Source organism: Aotus nancymaae, unplaced genomic scaffold (genome assembly GCF_030222135.1).
Source record: "Aotus nancymaae isolate 86718 unplaced genomic scaffold, 86718_ANA_hifiasm-v0.15.2.pri h1tg000030l, whole genome shotgun sequence".
NCBI classification, from domain to species: Eukaryota; Metazoa; Chordata; class Mammalia; order Primates; family Aotidae; genus Aotus; species Aotus nancymaae.
The window spans coordinates 12,164,028-12,183,517 of record NW_026988443.1 but is presented as its reverse complement, the minus strand read 5'-3'; the positions used below and the strand labels follow the sequence as shown (position 1 = coordinate 12,183,517).

Genomic DNA, 19,490 nt, shown 5'->3' with positions numbered 1-19,490 from the left:
GCACCAGAGGCAGAAAATGGCCTGAATAGAGGGCTCCTCTCCAGACCCCACCCACCGGTTCCCTTCTGCCTTCCAGGTTTGGCATTGGTTACATGACCAGGGTCTCTCTCTTTTATATTTTTTTAAATCTATTTTTATTATTTATTTATTTATTTTGCATTCAAATTCAGCAGATCAGGGTCTCTCTCAACCTCGGTATCTTCCTCTGTGCAAGGGGGTCACCCACGGCTCCTTCACAGAGGGTGTTGGCCAGACAAAAAGCGCCACCCTGGGAAACAGTAGAGTAAGTATCTAGGACCTCAGCTTCTGGGGTCAGAGAATGCTGGGTTCAAATCCTGCTCTCGCCCCTCAGTGGCGAGTTGTGTGTCCTCAGCAAGTTACTTCGCTTGACTAGAGTTTTAGCTGTGAGTTAGTGTGGTGTTTGGGTTGCAGAATGCACTCCGCAGATATGAGCTTTTCCTTCCTAACCTCTCCGTGACTCAGTTTTCCCACATGTAAAAAGGGGATGATAACAAAATCTATATCCTGGGGCTGGTTTTAAGGACAAAATCAACTAATTCATGCAAAGGGCTTGGGATAGTGCTTGGCACACAGCGAGTTCTTAACAGCCGTTAGGTGGCTATTGTTTTCCAGCCTTTGAGGGTGTCTTGATGGGAAGGGGTAGGAGGTGACCCACTGAAGGTATTCTCCCCCCAGGTTTGGCCACCCACAAGCATGCCCTGTGTGGGGTTGAGCCTGGAGAGGTCGTGGGCACGCTAACAGGATGGGCACGAGCAGGAATGGGGGCCACAGGGCGGTGTACTTACTCTCGCTCGCCTTGGAGATGCAGGAGGAGCTTATGGAAAGACAGGTGGCAGTCGGGGGCATTGGTCCGCACTCTACCAGAGTCACAGGCTGCAGGGAAACCCAACACGACCTCAGGGCAGCCTCCACTATTGGGTAGTACCCACATGCTGCCCAGGTCAGCCAGCTTGGCCAGCTCTGGGCTCCCCAACTCTGCAAACTTCCCAGGCCAGGACTCCTTTGGTGGCCCCAGAACCCTCTGCCTGCACAACCTCCCCACTCTGCTGAGGCCAAGCCCTAGCGTCCGGCTGCCACTTCCCCAGAGGATGCTGGACACATACTCAGTTGTGTGTTGATCTGGAGGTCAATGGCGGAGTCAATCTCAAAATCAATGGACTGATCAATGCCCAACCTGCAAAGAGCCAAGGACCCAGGACCCTCATTCTGTCCTCCAGCCCAGAGCGGGCCAGGGCGTGGTGCATCAGTTGATGGGAATGCTTACCCCCAGGCACCGGTGTAGCCGTACTTCAGGGTCCCATTGAAGATCACAGACACATTCTGAATGGAGACATCAATGGACTTGGCTTCCACCAGCTCCACCTGGCTGCTGGCAATGGACAAGTGGCTGATCTGGATGCTGGGAAGGAACAGGAGTGAGGAAGGGCATCAGGGGTCATCCAGGGAGCCCAAGGAGTGAGCCTCCAATTTTGCCTAGGCGAGGGTGGAAGATAGAATCATAGCCCCCAGAATGTCTGCCTCCTAATCCACAGAACCTGCAAATATGTTACCCAATGTTCAAATGATGGGTACCCACTCTACTCGTGTTACCCATATGCAAGTATGGTTAAGTTAAGGACCTTGGGGTAGGTGGGGAGATGATCCTGGATTATCTCGGTGGTCCCAGTGTAATCATAGGGTGTTAAAAAGTGGAAGAGGAGGCAGAAAAGGAGAGGCGGGGGAGAGGTGACCAGGGAAGAATGAATGCCCAGAGAGAGTCAACCCTGCTGGGCTGAAGATGGAGGGAACCGTGCTCATGGGGACATTTAGATCTAGAAATGCCTATCTTTCTAAAAGAGAAAGATCTCAATTCAATATCCAACTTTCCACTTTAAGAAACTTGAAAAATAAGGGCAAACTAAGCCCAAAACTAGCAGAAGGAAGGAAGTAATCAGGATATTAGTGGCTACGAATGAAATAAAGAATAGAAAAACAACAATTGGTGAAAACTATAGTTGGTGTTTCCAAAAGATCAACAAAATCAACAAACCTTTAGCTAGACTGGCAAGAAAAACTCAAATTACCAAAAACAGAAATAAAAGTCAGGTCATTATTACCAATCTTACAGAAATAAAAGGAATTATGAGAGAATACTATGAACAATTGTATGTCAACAAATGAGATAAATTAGATGAAATGAAATGGACACATTCTTAGAAATGTAAATGGTATGTGAAGAAGAGTGAAAATTGATTCTGAAGAGTATGGATACACCATCAGAAGTGAAGTTAGATCAAAAATAGATTGGCAGGCTGGCGAGGTGGCTGTCGCCTGTAATCCTAGAACTTTGGGAGGCCGAGGTGGGCGGATCACCTGAGATCAGGAGTTCATGACCAGCCTGGCCAACATGATGAGATCTTGTCTCCACAAAAATACAAAAAAATTAACCGGGAATGATGGTGGGTGCCTGTAGGCCCAGCTACTAGGGAGGCTGAGACAGAAGAATTGCTTGAACCCGGGAGGCAGAGGTTGCAGTGAGCTGAGACTGCGCCATTGCACTCCAGCCTAGGCCACAGTGGAGACTCTTGACAAAACATTGCATGTCTATATCAAAACATCTCATGTACCCCATAAATATATACACCTACTATGTACCCATAAAAATTAAAAATAAAAAAATTTAAAAACAGATTGACAAAGACTATAGTATAGGAAACAACTAGGTTGTTCCAGATTCTTCCTTCTTTTTTTTTAGTTCTTTCTTTTCTTTTTTTTTGAGACATAGTCTCGCTTTGTTGCCAGGCTGGAGTGCAATGGCGCGATCTCGGCTCACTGCAACTTCCGCCTCCCGGGTTCAAGCAATTCTCCTGCCTCAGCCTCCCATGTAGCTGGGACTACAGGCATGCACCACCACGCCCAGCTAACCTTTGTGTTTTTTAGTAGAGATGGGGTTTCACCATGTTGGCCAGGATGGTCTCGATTTCTTGACCTTGTGATCCACCCGCCTTAGCCTCCCAAAGTGTTGGGATTACAGGCGTGAGCCTCCACACCCGACCCTTTTCTTTCCTTTATTCTTTTTTTTTTTTTTCCCCATGGTGCCTCTCTGTTGCCCAGGCTGGTGCAGTTGTGTAATCACAGCTCACTGCAGCCTCAAACTCCAACAATCCTCCTGCCTCAGCCTCCGAAATAGCTGGTACCACAGGCATGCACCAACTACACACCTGGTTAATTTTTGTATTTTTTTGTGTAGAGAGGGGTCTCACTATGTTGACCAGACTCCACATTCTTCTAAATGCTCTAATCTGGAATTAGATCATACTACAGTCTCCAATCTTCTTTCAGTTCTACAGAAATTTAAACCTCCTGCTACATTTGTTTTTGTTTTTGTTTTTGAGATGGGGTCTGGCCCTGTTGCTCAGGCTGGAGTGCAGTGGTGTGATCTTGGCTCACTGCAACCTCTGCCTCCTGGGATCAAGCGATTCTCCTGCCTTAGCCTCCCCAGTAGCTGGGACTACAGGCGCCTGCCACCACACCTGGCTAATTTTTGTATTTTTAGTAAAATCAGGGTTTCACCATGTTGCCAGCCTGATCTTGAACTCCTGACCTCAGGTGATTCTCCCACCTCAGCCTCCCAAAGTGGTGGGATTACAGGATTGAGCTACCATGCCAGCTTTTCTTTTCTTTTCTTTTCTTTCTTTCTTTCTTTCTTTCTTTTTTTTTTTGAGACTGAGTTTTGCTGTTGTCACCCAGGCTGGAGTGCAGTGGGCAATCTCAGCTCACTGCAATCTCCGCCTCCTGGGTTCACGTGATTCTCCTGCCTCAGCCTCCTGAGTAGCTGGGATTACAGGCAAGCACCACCATGTCTGGCTAATTTTGCATTTTTAGTAGAGACGGGGTTTCACCATATTGGCCAGGCTGGTCTTGAACTCCTGACCTCAGGTGATCTGCCCAACTCAGCCTCCCAAAGTCCTGGGATTACAGGCATGAGCCGCCACCCTCGGACGCATACCAAATTTTTGAGTGGCATCTCTTCTGGCAATAGCTGCATAAACTCCTAACACATGAACCTCCTTCGACGACTAAATTCTTGACCTCTGCACAAAATTAGACAGTAGAGAGTAAGTGAAAACAGTCAGACTGGGCCCGGCGTGGTGGCTCATGCCTGTAATCCCAGCACCCTGGCCAGCATAGTGAAATCCCATCTCTAATAAAAATGCAAAAAAAAAAAAAAAGAAAAAAAATTAGCCGGGCGTGGTCCAGCTGCTCGGGAGGCTGAGGCAGGAGAATTGCTTGAACCTGGGAGGTAGAGATTGCAGTGAGCTGAGATCATGCCATTGTACTCCAGCCTGGGCAACAAGAGCAAAACTTCATCTTGAAAAACAAAGAAAAAGCAGTCAGGCTGCAGGACAGATGTGCGTGGAGAACAGCACCCGGTGCGTTTCCCCATTTTCACAGATTCTAGCACAAGGGTGGGCTCCAGCATGCACTGTGAGAAAGGACAGTGGGAAAAGGCGCTTTCAAGGCCTTGAACTCTGGTAGATCATAATTTTTCTGGCCTAAAGAGCCAGAGGACAGGATTTGGGACAATCACAGCTGCTGGAAAGCGGAGGGGAATACCATAAATGAGAAAGTCAGAGCAGGGAGCTCCCCTCAACGCCTGAAACAAAAGGAGATGGAGGGAGGCCAAGGCATGGGGGAGGCCTCTAGAAGCTGGAGAAGGCAAGGGAATTCATTCTCCCCTAGAGCCCCCAGAGGAATCTGCTTCTACTGACATCCTGATCTTAGCTCAGGGAGAGCCATGGTGGACTTTTAGCCTTTTTAACTGTAAAATGATAAACTTGTGTCATTTTAAGCCACTAAACTTGGAGTGATTTTTTTTTTTTTTTACAGCAGAAAATAGGAAATGGATACAGAGGGTTTCCTGGAGGAGGCGTCATCAGGTGGAGGGTGGGAGTTTGGAAGATAGTAGGAGGCTCCTCACTGGGAGGAGGCCTGAGCTAGGTCTGGGGGCAGAGGTGGAGCTGAACAACTGCAGAAATGTTGGGCCTGGGGTCTTGGTGTAGGCACAGCAGAGGAGCTGTGCGGCCAGGGGCTTGGTCAGAGGTGGGGCGCAGCGAGGATCCCTGGGAAGCAAGGATCAGAGAGGAGAAACTGGAGGCCGGGAGGCCAGCGGGCCACATTCACTCTCATGCCCTCTACTCTTGCTGAACTCTCCCCCGGGGCCCGGCTTCAGCACATGGAATATGACACAATAGAAGCAGCCATCACGTACCACACACTGTGTGGCAGGTACTGTGCTGAGAGTTTAAACACATGTCCTGGTTTAATCCTCACAGCTACCCAGGAGGTGGTCACTACTGCTGTACCCACTGAACTGAGACAGAAATGGCTCAGACAGTTTATGTGGCTTCAGAAAACCTCGGTAGAAGGAGATTTGATCCTGGGTCCATCCCACTCCAGATCCTATGTTATAAGCCACTATGACACACTGCCCAACAAGGAGAATCTGTGTATATCTGGCTTTCCCCGTCTGTTCTGTTATATTCTATTCTATTCCCATTAGAGAGAATAGTGTGAAGAATTCTCATTTTACCATGATCTAGCTTCATCTAACGTTTATCATGGCCAATTGTATTTATGGCCAATCATATTTTATTTCTACCCCACCCATATGTGTTTTGGGATAACAGTTATATATATATACACACGTATATATATACACACACGTATATATATACACACGTATATATATATACGTGTATATATATAGTGTGTTTGTGTGTGTGTGTGTGCAATATTTATTTCAAATGCTTGTTAAAACAGCATAGTTATTTCTCAGGACAAGAGCAAAGATCACCCCCTGCAGAAGTTTAGGAACTACGTACAAAACTTTACAGAACAGAGGCAGTACTTTAGCGTAAGCCTGTCTGCTGACCAGAGAATGGAATTCTGTGTGGACTCAAGGAACAAAAGGAAACTAGGCAGGAAAGGGAAAAGGAAAGTGCCCATCTGAATCGAACTTCAGCTGCCATCAGGGCACATCTCGTGGTGGTCACAGATTGCAGGCTGTTTTTGGAAGGTTAGGGTTCAGCATAGGATTCCATTTGTCTACTTGGCTACACTCCTGGTGAGGGTTAGGGTTAGGGTCGATGTCACTCAGATTCCTGGCCAGCCAAACTCCCACAGAAAGAGTCCCAAATTGAGGATCAAGTTCCTCCAGAAGTCATTCCTGTCAATGGCAAAGCGATAGACTCCCCAAAGCCAGTCTCCCACGTTGTCCGGTATTTCGGGAGTTTCATTAGCCCAGCCAGCAGTGCTCACTGGGACCCTGCTGGGAGTCATAGTAAGAAGCTTCCAACAGGCCTTGCCTGGGATAACAGTTAAGTATGAATGACTATGACATCTAGTCTATGGCAGTCTGGTCTAACTGAATTATTGCTGATTTATTAAGGATGATATCTCTTTAACTTCTCAAGATGCTTTTGCCATGTCTGACCTCTTGCAGCATAGGTCTAGGATAACATTATCCTCTTTTGTTTTTTAGCAACAGAGTCTTGCTCTGTTACCAGGCTGGAGTGCAGTGGCGCAACCATAGCTCACTGCAGCCTTGACCTCCCAGGCTCAAATGATCCTCCTACCTTGGCCTCCTGAGTAGCTGGGACTGCAGGCAAACACTACCGTGCCCAGCTAATTTTTAAATTTTTTATAGAGACAGGCTGATCTTGAACCCTGGCTCAAGAAATCCTCCTGCCTCGGCCTCCCAAAGTGCTGGGATCACAGGTGAGAGCAACTGCACCTTGCCCATTATCCTCTTTTACAGAAGCGTAATCTGAAGCCCAAGGTCGCACAGAGGGTGTGGCTGGGACCCCTCCACAGCACCCCCTAGCGGCAGGAGTTTTCCTGCAAAAGGCGAAGCCGCAGCCCAGCACCGCCGGCGCCCCCTGGTGGCTCAGAAACAATTACCAAGATTCCAGGCCCAATGTGCTTGGGCAGGAGAGACCACTCCTGGGGAGCCTGTTTAGCAAGGCTGGGGAGGAGGAGGAGGAGGAGGAGATTCGCTTTAAGACAAAGATAAAGTCCCTGAACAATGTCTGCCTCACGCTTGGGGTCTCAGACTGACACACAGACAGAGACCCAGGCTCCAGGGCAGCCTGAGGTTCCAGGAAGGTGGCCAAGTTCCCGAAACAGCTGAGTTTGCACGTGAGCTCCGCCAGGCTGGGAAACCTCTATCAGCTCCTGTTTCCTTATTTGCTAAGCAGGGCCATCTGGAAGATGGCATTATCCTCTTTTACAGATAAGGATAAAATATATGATAAAGGTTAAGATAGGCCGGGTGCAGTAGCTCACGCCTGTAATCCCGCATTTTGGGAGGGTGAAGTGGGCAGATCACTTAAGGTCAGGAGCTCAAGACCAGCCTGGCCAACATGACGAAACCCATCTCTACTAAAATTTAGCTGGGCTTGGTGGCGGGCACCTGTAATCCTAGCTACTAGGGAGGCTGAGGCAGGAGAATGGCTTGAACCTGGGAGGCGGAGGTTGCAGTGAGCTGAGATGGCACCACTGCATTCCAGCCTGGTTGACAGAGAAAGACTCCGTCTCAATAAATAAATAAATTAATTAAATAAATAAAGATTAAGATAGATAAAGGGCTGGACAAGGTGACTCACGCCTGTAATCTCAGCATTTCAAGAGATGGAAGCGGGCAGATCACTTGAGATCAGGAGTTTGAGACCAGCCTAGCCAACATGGTGAAACCCCCATCTCTACTGAAAGTTCAAAGATTAGCTGGGTGTGATGGTGTGCGCCTGTAATTCCAGATACTCTGGAGGCTGAGGCACAAGAATTGCTTGAACCCAGAGACAGAGGTTGCAATGAGCTGAGATCGTGCCACTGTACTCCAGCCTAAATGACAGAGGGAGATGCTGTCTCAAAAAATTTAAAAAAAGAAAGAAGAAAGAAAGAAAAAGAAAAAGTAAATGATAAAGGTGAAGATAAAATGAGATCTTGTTTGGAAAAGCACCTAGCCCACAACCGGCCCTCTGCTGTTACCATCATCCCAAATAATGTCAAGATACTCATTTTAGGCTGAGGCGGGGGGATTGCTTGAGGCCAAGGTTCAAGACCAACCTGGCCAACAGAGCAAGGCCCCTGTCTGTATTGTAAGAAAACAACATTTATAAACTTTTTTTTTAAAAAGATACTCATTTTGCTGAGATCTCTCTACCCTATCCTCCATTCACCCCCAATAAGACCTTCATCTTCCCAGGGCAATGGGAAAGGACCCTTCGAAGCCTGACTCTTAGAGGGGCTATTGGAGAGTTTGATACACTCACTAAGTCCCCCCAGGGCACCAGGGGATGGAGGGTGGGGGTAGGGGAGGTGGTCAGGCTCCGGTTCCAAGTCCAGGGGAGAGACCTGAGTCCCTCCCTCCCCTAGCCCTTCCTCCCTGTGGGCTGGGGGCAAGCCCCAGCCGGTTCTTCCCGCCTCCCTACCCCCAGCCTGGTGACACCCAAGGCCCGACTCACTTGTACAACCCATACTTGACTCGGCCAAGGAGCATCATGGCCTTCTCGCCCGTGATGTTTGGGTAGTTGACTCGCTGGAAGGCAGTCTGGATCACCTTGGCAGTCTCCTGGTTCACTAGAGGGGAGGGCAGTGGTGAGGGGCTGCAGGCCCATGCCAAGACCCCCACTCCTACCCACAACCAGTCTTGGCCATGACTCAGCCTCTCTGGGACTAGGCTACCCAGTAGGCCTTAAAGCTGAGGGGTAGACTGGGCCTCCCTCTCAGTGTAAGGTCGATGGCAATTCTTAGGGGACACAGAGAGGTTTGATCCTGACCCCAGCCAGAGATCCTGATCATACCCTAGCCTCTGGGTCCTGACGCATGGGAACCCCATGATCCTAGTCAAATGGCAGCCCTCAGCCCAGCCACACACTCACCCTAGCTCACCCAGACGATGCTGTGACACTCCCTGTAGTCCTGGGGGTCTATAATCCTGGCTCTTGAACCTGGCGATGTTCTATTTTAGAATTCTATCATTTAGCATCCCTATACCTTTATTGTATTGAGCAAGAGGCTGAGGCCCAGAGAGGGCAGGGGAGCTGGCCAAAGTCACACAGCAGTCAGTGATACAGCCTCCGTCACCTGAGCTCCTGGCAACCCCTGACTCTGGCCACAGAGTGACCCCCAACACCAAATATACACCAAACTCCTCATCTTCATCCCCTGACTCAACCCCCTAACCTGGCTCAGATCTGAACCTTAACTTGAACCCCAATGACTCTGGGTCTCAGACAAGAACAAATCCCTACACCTGGCTATTTGCAGCCCAACTAGGACCTTCTCACCAAAGAACTTGACCTTGGAGTGAGGTCAGGAGAGGGTGAGGACAGCTCCACTCAGCCCATCTTCCTCCCAGGACACTCCTTTCTCTGGGCTACTGTGGCAGCCAGCTTCAGAGCTGGCTCCAGGCCAGGGAGGCTGCTGGCATAGTGGGTGTCCATGAAAAGAGCCCTGCCAGGGCAGACAGATGCATGGACAGAGAGGAGGGCACTGGTACTTACACACCAAGAGGGCAGGCTTGGTGATGCGGCACACGATGCCCGCCTCACACGAGGCGCCTTTGGAGCAGGTGTGGGCATTGCCCAGCAGGGCCAGGGTCAAGACGGTGGCAGCCAGCATGGTTATTGGGCATCCGTGTGTGAGTGGCCCGAGCCGTTCAGCCTGGAGCCTGTATATGTACATCCACCCACCCCCACGGAACATGAGGCTTTTCCGGGCAGCAGGGTCTTCCTGGTCCCAGAGATTCACCTCCTTCCTGCCCAGCCTCTCCGGCCTCCTCTTGAGTTCAGAGCCAGACGTTCAACAAGAGCATCCCAACCTCTGCTTGTCTCCCCTCCACCATTCGCACCACTTTTGCCATCCCTTACGTTTTCTGGATAATTGCTTAATATGTTTCCATGAATTAATTTGTTTTATACTTAAATAAATGTATCTAAGAATAAACTTTCTCTCTCAGTTGCCATAAATAGAAAGAGGCCAAAATACAATGACCATGAAAAAAAGACATTGAACTCTTGCCAGATACGGTTGCCCGACAATGACCCCAAGCTTGAAGCCTGCTGCTGCATGTAAAGCAAAACTCAGTATAAAAAGGGAGAGGGTTTCATGGGTGTTAGAGAGACTCTAGCACTCACCTTTCCCTTGCTCTGATTTGAAAGCTCGAAAGGATAATGTCCTCCCTGTAGTAATCTATGGTATTTGACGCTGCATCTGGGTACCCCAGAAAGAGTCCTCTATGTAGCCTTTCTTTGATATGCATAAAATAACTCTGGGTGGGTACACAGCCTCTGAGATCGTTGGCTGCCTCTGGGAGGAACTGGGTATCTGGGGAAAGGGGCAAGGGACATCTATGACTTTTGAAGTCTGAGTCATGTGAATGTGTTATCTTCCAAAAAATCACAACGTACAGTACTTTACGTACAGCTGGGGCCAAGCACTCCCCTGCAGCAACTGTGACCAGATGGCCAACTGCTGCCTCCTCAGAGCCCCTGGGAAGGAGCCAGGGCTGCAGGGATGTGGGCAGGATGCTGTGCCCCAGGCAGGGTCAAGGAAACATGAATTGGGGTGGGCTTGCTTAGCTGCCTCTCGGGGGTTCTGCCCCAGTCCTGAGTTTGCACCTGCTCTAAGCCCAAAGCTGCCCAGAAGCACAGATGGAGCCGGGCTGACCCTCACCGTTTCCCAAGGCTCAGAGACATAAGCTGATTGCCCCTGGGCCCCAATCCTTGGGTTCATATCCACAGGCCTCTGGAGCGCCCTCACTGAGTGAGCATGTACCATCGGCCCTGCCAGGGTAGGGGCTGGAGGTGAGCCCCTTGGCCCAGGCCTCCCCAGCACCCCTTCCTCTGCTCGGGCTGGAGGAACTTCATTAATGGGCTCTATTTTTCCAGAAACATGAGGACTTCCTGGCGGCTATTGTCTTCCTGGCTGTTGTTTCTGTTCCCTTCCTGGGGCCACGGAGGGCAATAACCGAGGGTGCCCCTGGCCAGGGTACTGGAGGTCAGTGGCTGGGCCTGGGGAGGAGGGGAAGGTGGGCCCCATCCTCTAGTGCAGCCTGGGTGCTGGGGCCCTCCCAAGGCTGGGAGACCCTTGAGATAACGAATTTTAAAAAACAAATAAAACTAAACCAAAAAACAAAAAGAGTGTATCCCTTTAAATTTAGAATCCTGCATCTTAGACCCTTAAAACTTAGTAAGAATTATACTAATATCAGCTATATTTTTGAGGCAATGCTTTGTTGCATTATTATTATTATTTTTTTTTTTTTGAGACGGAGTTTCGCTCTTGATACCCAGGCTGGAGCGCAATGGCGCGATCTCGGCTCACCGCAATCTCCGCCTCCTGGGTTCCAGTGACTCTCCTGCCTCAGCCTCCCAAGTAGCTGGGATTACAGGCACCTACCAGCATGTCCAGCTAACTTTTGTATTTTTAGTAGAGACAGGGTTTTACCATGTTGGCCAGGCTGGTCTCAAACTCCTGACCTCAAGTGATCCACCCACCTTGGCTTCTCAGAGTGCTGGGATTACAGGCATAAGCCCCCGCACCCAGCCTACGTCCCTTAGAGGAGCATCTTTGAGGTTTGTCTGTATTGCAGGCTGTGCCCGTACTCCATTCCCTGAAATGCCTTTACCCTGTTGTATTGGCCCCTTCACCCATCAGTGGGCATCTGGGTTGTCTGCTATCTCATTCCCTCTTCATGGCCACCCCCTGGGATGCCTTGATTGCCCCTGCTTTATAGGTCAAACTGAGGCAGAGAGAAGTTAAGCTACAAGCTCCAGGTCACACGGGGACAGAAAGCCAGGATTTGAGCTCAGGAAGTTGGGCTTGGTGCTGGTCCCAGCATCTGAGAATACTGGAGTCAGAGGACAAGGGACTTCGGGGCATGGAAGCTCTCTCTCTCTCTCACAGGGGAGACATGGCTCCTGGGGAACGGGCTCCCTGGGGCAGGGAGGGGGCAGGATAACCTTCAACCCCTCCCACCTCTGTAATCATAACCTGTGAAACCCTGTCGTGGAGGAGAATGCAAGCCCCAGGTGAATTTTGAAGCAGATTTTACTTTTTAGAAGCATTTTAGATTTTCAGAGAAACTGAGCAAGGTTCCCATATACAACACATTCTCAGTTTCTATTACTATTATGATTGAGACAGGGCGTCGCTCTGCTGCTCAGGCTGCAGTGCAGTGGCATGATCTTGGCTCACTGCAGCCTCAACCTCCCAGCTCAAGCGATCCTCCTGTCTCAATCTTCTGAGTAGCTGGCGCTACAGACATGCGCCACCACACCTGGCTAATTTTTAAAATTTTTTTGTGGAGATGGAGGTCTCACTATGTTACCCAGGCTGGTCTCAAACTCCTGAGTTCAAGAGATCCTCCCGCCTCAGCCTCCCAAAGTGCTGGAATTACAGGCGTGAGCCACCACACCTGGCCTGGTTTTTCTTACACGGGGCTTACGGGCTATTGGGAAAACAGTCTCGGAGGTAAAGTCCCATTTTATCCCATCATATCCAGGATGCCCACTATCAACATAATTCATGACAGCTGATGTGATCTCCATCACCTGTCTGTGGTCGTATTCGCCAGATTTCTCCACCGTGAAGTTAGCTCTCCCACTCCTGCTTCCCGTACTGTACTCTCTGAAAGGAACTCACTAAGGCAGCCTGGAGTTAGTTATGTGTGCCCTCCTGTAGGGTAGAGAATCTACAGAATTCATTTGGGATTCTTCTGCATGGAAGATCTGTCTCTTCTTTCCCATTTACTTTTTTTTAATATATTGACTTATTTATTTTGAGACAGGGTCTCACTCTGTTGCCCAGGCTGGAGTGCAGTGGCAAGATCACAGTTCACTGCAGCCTCCATCTCCCAGGCTCAAGCAATCCTCCCACCCCAGCCTCCCACATAGCTGGGACTACAGGCATGCTCCACCATGCCCAGCTAATTTTTGTATTTTTGGTAAACACAGGGTTTCATCACATTGCCTAAGCTGGTCTCAAACTCCTGGGCTCAAGCGATCCGCCTGCCTTGACCTCTCAAAGTGCTCTCCCATTGATTAATATGAATGTATTCAATCATCTATGTCAGAATAGACTCATAGACACTTATTTTATACTTTGGGTTATAATCTGATGCTACTTTATTTATTTTGTTGTTCAAGTTGTTCCATCTTTGGCCACTGAGGGCTCTTTCAGTTGGCTCCTGCGTCCCTTTGTCATACCCCCATCAAAGTGGGGTTCCCCCTTTTTTGGGCCCCATGTAAATAAAACACGAGTTTCTCAGTATATTTCCACCTTGCTGTGACAACCCAAGCTGGGGCCCAGACTGGGATAAGGCAAGTGCCTCACAAAATTTAAGGGATGCCAGAAAAACTCAGTAGTCACCATTTAAAAATCAAAGTTATGGGCTGGGTATGGTGACTCACTATAATCGCAGCTCTTTGGGAGGCCGAGGTGGGTGGATCATTTGAGGCCAGGAATTCAAGACCAGTCTCCAACATGGCAAAACCCTGTCTCTACTAAAATACAAAAGTTAGCCAGGCGTGATGGCCCACACCTGTAATTCCAGCTACCTGGGAGGCTGAGGCATGAGAATCACTTGAACCCGGGACGCGGAGGTTGCAGTGGGCTGAGATCGTGCCACTACACTCCTACCTGGACAACAGAGCGAGACTCTTTCTCAAAAAGAAAAATCAAAATTATGGACTCAAATGAATATTTGCATACCCATGTTTGTAGCAGCATTATTCACAGTAGCCAAAAGGTGGAAGCAACCCACGCCCCATCAATGATGAGTGGATAAACAACATGTAATATATCCACATGACGGAATATTATTCATCCTTTAAAAGGAAGGGAATTCCGACACACACTACAGTGAGGATGAACCTTGAGAACATTATGCTAAGTAAGATGAACCAGTTACAAAAAGACAAATACTGTATGATTCCACTTATATGAGGTGTCCAGAGCAGTCATATTTAAGAGCCAGAAAGTCGAATGGGCAGAGTGCAGTGGCTCAGACCTGTAATCTCAATGCTTTGGGAGGCTGAGGTGGGAGGATCGCTTGAGCCTAGGAATTTAAGGCTGGCTTGGGCCATGCAGCAAGACCCTCTGTTTCCAAAAAATAAGTAAATTAGCAGAGTGTGGTGGTTCATGCCTATAGTCTCAGCTACTCCAGAGGCTGAGGTGGGAGGATCCCTTGAGCCCAGGAGTTTGAGGCCACAGTGAGCTGTGGTTGCATTACTGCACTCCAGCAAGGGCGACAGAGCGACACTGTCTCTAATAATAATAATACTAATAGAATGGAAGTCACCAGATGCTAGAGGAAGAGAGAACGGGGAGTGAGTTTATATTTAATGGAAATAGAGTTTCAGTTTTTCAAGGTGAAAAGAGTTCTGGAAATGGGTTGTATAATAATGCTAACATAGTAAACATTACAAAACTGTACACTTAGAATGGCTAAAATGGTCAATTTTATGTTATATATATTTTACTATAATAAAAAATCAAAATTAATGCCAAAGGTCTACAATGGACAAAGTATCAGAACCTTAAGTAAACACTGGATCAGTGTTACTAATTTTCTCATTTGCTTCTGTGTCCAACAAGGCGTGTTGTGGTCCTGTTGCTGAGCCAGTCCCATGGCAGAGCCGGGTGACAGCTCACCTATAGTTCCAGCTACTAGGGAGGCTAAGGCAGGAGAATCACTTGAACCCGGGAGGCGGAGGTTGCAGTGAACTGAGACGCCACTGCACTCCAGCCTGGGTGACAGTGCGAGACTCCATCTCAAAAAAAAAAAGTGAGGTACTGAATGAGACCAAGCTTCATGCATGATGCCAGCTTGGGCCACCCACTGGCTGCATGCCTTGGGTGAGAGAACCTCAGTATCTTCAACCCTACAGCGGCGTGAGTCGTTCTCATCTCTCAGTGCAGCTGTAGAATCAGACACATGACGGCGTGGCCCGTGCTCCCCACAGCACCCGACCCACAGCCAGCAGCTTTCTCATTGTGGCTTAGCAGCCTCCTCTCTGGGTGGGGGAAACTGCTGCCCCTCACACGGTCCACTCTGGTGAGGACTCGGTCCTCCCAGGCTGGCAGAGGAGGGAGCCACCCATCACCCAAAGGTGAGTTCCCGGGACAGTGCCCGGCACACAGCAGCACTTCACTAAGTGCTTGTGGAGAGAAGGGATGTGAAGAGGACCGAGGATTGCAGCTAATCACCACTGTCACCACTGCCACCATAAGGCTGGTCTTGGGTGCTCCTCCCCATTTCTGCTGGCAGGAGGCAGGTGGTGGCCCAGGATATGAGGACATCTGAGCAGAAGGGCTCCAGGGTCCAGCTGCCCCTCCTGTGGCCACCTTAGAACCTCAGAGAGCCCACTCCCCACAGCCACGGAGGAGCCTAGGCCTTAGTATTATTCTGAACAGGCTTTGAGCTGACAGCAGAGGAGACAGACAGCCAGGCGGCACCCCAAAGAGGACCCAAAGACAGAGCCACAGAGCCCAGGCCACAGAAGAGCCAGAAGTATCTAGGTCAGGCCTGTCACTAGAGGCCCAGGCGCCAGCACCTCAGAACCCAGGCCACTTGGGCCAGGAGTATCCGCTCTCCCAGGACCCCATGAGATCACCCACGGTTGGCCACAGGTCCCAACCCATTCTCCAGCAACAGGCCTGCTTTCGGAGCTTCAGATCTCCCAGAAAGCCTCAGCCAGGGGTTACTGTCTAGTCTAGCAGAGGCCTGGGGGAGGTCAGGGGAGGTGGGGAAGGGGCAGAGAAGGATGCCAGAGGGCCTCCAGTGTCAGGCTCAAGGCAGACTTGCCTGACCCAGCGCAGAGCTGAGCAGATCCCGAGGCTGCCTGAGAGAAGCCACAGCCGACCAGAAGAGATGCAGCCCCTGACCAGCCATCCTCTGCCCTCTGGCGGCTAGTGACCTGCCAGCCCCCAGCTTCCTGCACAGCTCAGCCCCACTGGGTAATGCTGAGGGCTGGGGAGAAGGAGGTATTTCTACACATATGCTATGTCACTGTTAACAGCAGTGACTCAAGATGTGCACACATCTAATACACTCTTACCACACACCAGTCCAGACAGACCAACGCACACACACATACAGAGAGCCTTTTTTTGTTGTTAGATGGAGTCTTGCTCTATTGCCCAGGCTGGAGTGCAATGGTGTGATCTTGGGTCACTGCAACCTCCATCTCCCGGGTTCAAGCCATTCTCCTGCCTCAGCCTCCTGAGTAGCTGGGATTACAGGTGCCTGCCACCATGCCAGGGTAATTTTTTGTATTTTTAGTAGAGACAGGGTTTCACTATCTTAGCCAGGCTGGTCTCGAACTTCTGACCTCATGATCCATGCTGCCTTGGCCTCCCAAAGTGTTGGGATTACAGGCGTGAGCCACTGTACCTGGTCGCAGAGAGCCTTATGAGCACGTGTGCACGGAGATGCATGTGGCTACAGATATGCACATGTGCACAGATACACACTATGTACACACAAGCACCCAGCTACACCTGCCTGTGAGATACAGACAGGTATGCCTGTATGCCCACAGCACCTACCCTAAATACACACACTGGAACATGTTGGTACTCACCTCATTTTTTAAAAGATGTTTTAGAGGACTATACATTCACAAAGCTTTCAGCATTCACTGTTTCCTACAGCCTTAATCCTTCAGGAACCACGGTCGTGACTTCTGTCTTTCCTGCATCTACCCTAGACTGTTATTTACTTAACCTTTTAAACAGACTGGCTATTTTACTTACATGGATTTTAAAGGGGAACTTTATATCCCCACTTTAAATGGAAAAATACATTTATCTAATACATTGAAAAATAGCATGCTATTCTAATCAAGTGTTTTTGGCTGGGTGCAGTGGCTCACGCCTGTAATCCCAGCTACTTTGGGAGGCCGAGGAGGGTGGATCACTTGACATCAGGAGTTTGAGAACAGCCTGGCCAGTATGGTAAAATCCCGTCTCAACTAAAAATACAAAAATTAGGTAGATGTTGTGGTGGGTGCCTGTAGTCTCAGCTACTCAGGAGTCTGAGGCAGGGGAATGACTTGAACCTGGGAGGCAGAGGTTGCAGTGAGCCAAGATCTTGCCACTGCGCTACAGCCTGGGCGACAGAGGGAGACTCTGTTTAAAAAAAAAAAAAAAAAAAAAAAGTGTTCTTCCAGCTAAAATGGTTTTACACACCCATCCCTGGATCCCGTGTGCCACTCTGGGAAAGCACTCCGTTATTTCACTCCAGCCTTGTGACTCCTGTGTGGTGGGCAGAGCAGGTTTTATATGTCACAGGGTCTATGTTATGATGAGGAAGTGGGAATTCAATGTGGCTTCCCCCAGGCCCCATGACTGGAGCTCACGCCAGCTCTCCTGCCCCACATCCGCTGCCTTTCCCTGCAGTGTATCCCCCAGTGTATCCACCACCGGCCTTCCCTGCAGTGTATCCTCCAGCAGCACCTCGAGGAGGCACCTCCCAGCCAGCCAGGGCCACGGCTCACCCTCCCAGGGCTCTGTGCAGCCCTCCCTGGCCCCGTACCCTCCACCCTGCCCTCTGTCATCAGTCATCCAGTGCTTATTCCCCCGCCCGCTTCTTGGAACGTTCCCTCCACCTTCATGCTCTGACCTGGGGTCTGCTGCCTTCCCTGCAGGGCTCAGCGGGGCTGTTCTTCCTCCTGCACGCCTCCTCGCTCTTCCTTCATAAAACTCCACCTCCTTGAAGTACACAGCACCAGACTGCTGCCTCCACCCCACGGCGCCACGGTGGCTCCCATCCCATCTCAACCACATCGCATTTCTTCCTGCAGGTCTCCAGCCCTACATGCTCTGGCTCCACTTCTGGGCCTGAGCTCCACAGCTCTTCTGGGATCCGCTTCCGACACCTGCCACCGCGCAGGACACACACACTCATTCCTGCCCCAGGGCCTTTGTCCTTGCATTTCTGTCCGCGTGGGAGGCTCTTCCTCCAATCTTTGCTTGGTTTGTTCCAGCTCATCATTCAGGTGTCACCTCCTCGGAGGCCCTCCCTGACCACTGTTTAACCACTCACCCTCCTGGTGTCGGAAGCACCACACTCTAAAATGTCCCCTGCCATGTTATCCCTTCTCCTTTCCACACTTTTTATCCTATCACTTGTCATTTTATGTCCACTTGTTTCTTCGTAGTCTCTGTTGACCCACCGGGGTGTAGAGCCCATGAGGACGAGGATCATCTGTAGCAAGTGGGGCCCCAGGAGCTAATGGGTGAGTGTCGACAATATTGCACAAATGACACAGCCTGGCTAGAAGCAACTCCCACCCCCACTGGCCAATACACTACCCAGGGATAAGGAACTGGACCTCACAACCTCCAGAGTCAGATCCTGTGTCAGTCAGGGTTCCGCCAGAGAAACAGATCCAATAGCTCATTCCTTAACTAGCTTCTAGAAATTGGCCTATGTGATTGTGGGGCTGGCTGGGTGCATCTGAAGCTATGGGGTAGGGTGGTAGGCTGGAAACTCAGGCGGAAGCTGAGGCTGCAGGCAATAGGCTTAATTGCTCTGTCCTTAGGGAAACCTGAGTTTTATAATTAAGGTCTTTCAGATAATTAGATAAGGTCCACGCAGGTTAATCACATCTGCAAAATACCTTCACAGCAACACCTAGATTCATGGGGTTTTGTTTTTTTTTTTAAATAAAGTCTCACTCTGTCACCCAGGCTGGAGTGCAGTGGCGTGAGCTTGGCTCACTGCAGCATCCACCTCCCAGGTTCAAGCGATTCTCTTGCATCAGCCTCCCAAGTAGCAGGGACTACAGGCACACACCACTATGCCAGGCTAATTTTTCACCACTATGCCAGGCTAATTTTCACCATGTTGGCCAGGCTGGTCTCGAACTCCTGACCTCAGGTGATCCACCCACCTCAGCCTCCCAAAGTGCTGGGATTACAGGCGTGAGCCACCGGGCCTGGCCTAGATTTGTGTTTGATTACGTAACTGGGAATAGCCAAGTTCACACATAAAACTAATCATCACAGTATTCTATGTCAACCTGGCACCCATATGCATCTCCTTAAACCACACTTAATCTCCAGATAAAGAAATAACAAAGCCATACTTCCACCTAATATGACCCAACCATCCTGCACACAACAGAAAACATGCCAATCCTTTCCCCAGAGAGGATGCAACGTCCTTATGTGATGTTCACTCTTCTGCTTGACATCTTGTCACTTCAATACTGTGATGATACATCTTATGTTAGGTGATAAGGGAATGAGAGAAGGAAGAAAACAAAAAGATTTTTTTTTTTTTGAGATGGAGTCTTGCTCTGTCGCCCAGGCTGGAGTGCAGTGACATGATTTCAGCTCCCTGCAACCTTCGCCTCCCAGGTTCGAGCAATTCTCCTGCCTCGCCCTCCCAAGTAGCTGGGATTTCAGATGCCTGCCAC

At 49.8% G+C, this 19,490-nt stretch overlaps 1 protein-coding gene across 2 annotated transcripts in view; it reads right to left on the bottom strand.

The window, feature by feature from the left end:
* The window catches only part of CETP (cholesteryl ester transfer protein), a 35,066-nt gene extending 16,705 nt beyond the window's left edge, over positions 1 to 18,361 (bottom strand). Inside the window, exons 1-6 of one of the 2 annotated variants that reach the window (XM_012447902.3) lie at positions 17,690 to 18,361; positions 9,567 to 9,733; positions 8,526 to 8,640; positions 1,286 to 1,420; positions 1,125 to 1,195; positions 807 to 894 (exon numbers count right to left, since the gene is read on the bottom strand). In XM_012447902.3, coding sequence (XP_012303325.2) covers positions 807 to 894; positions 1,125 to 1,195; positions 1,286 to 1,420; positions 8,526 to 8,640; positions 9,567 to 9,733; positions 17,690 to 17,853 — 740 coding nt within the window. In that variant the 5' untranslated portion in view covers positions 17,854 to 18,361. The remainder of the gene's footprint in view (positions 1 to 806; positions 895 to 1,124; positions 1,196 to 1,285; positions 1,421 to 8,525; positions 8,641 to 9,566; positions 9,734 to 17,689) is intronic. The other variant, XM_012447903.3, reaches the window with a different exon arrangement.
* Positions 18,362 to 19,490: the final 1,129 nt, after the last annotated feature.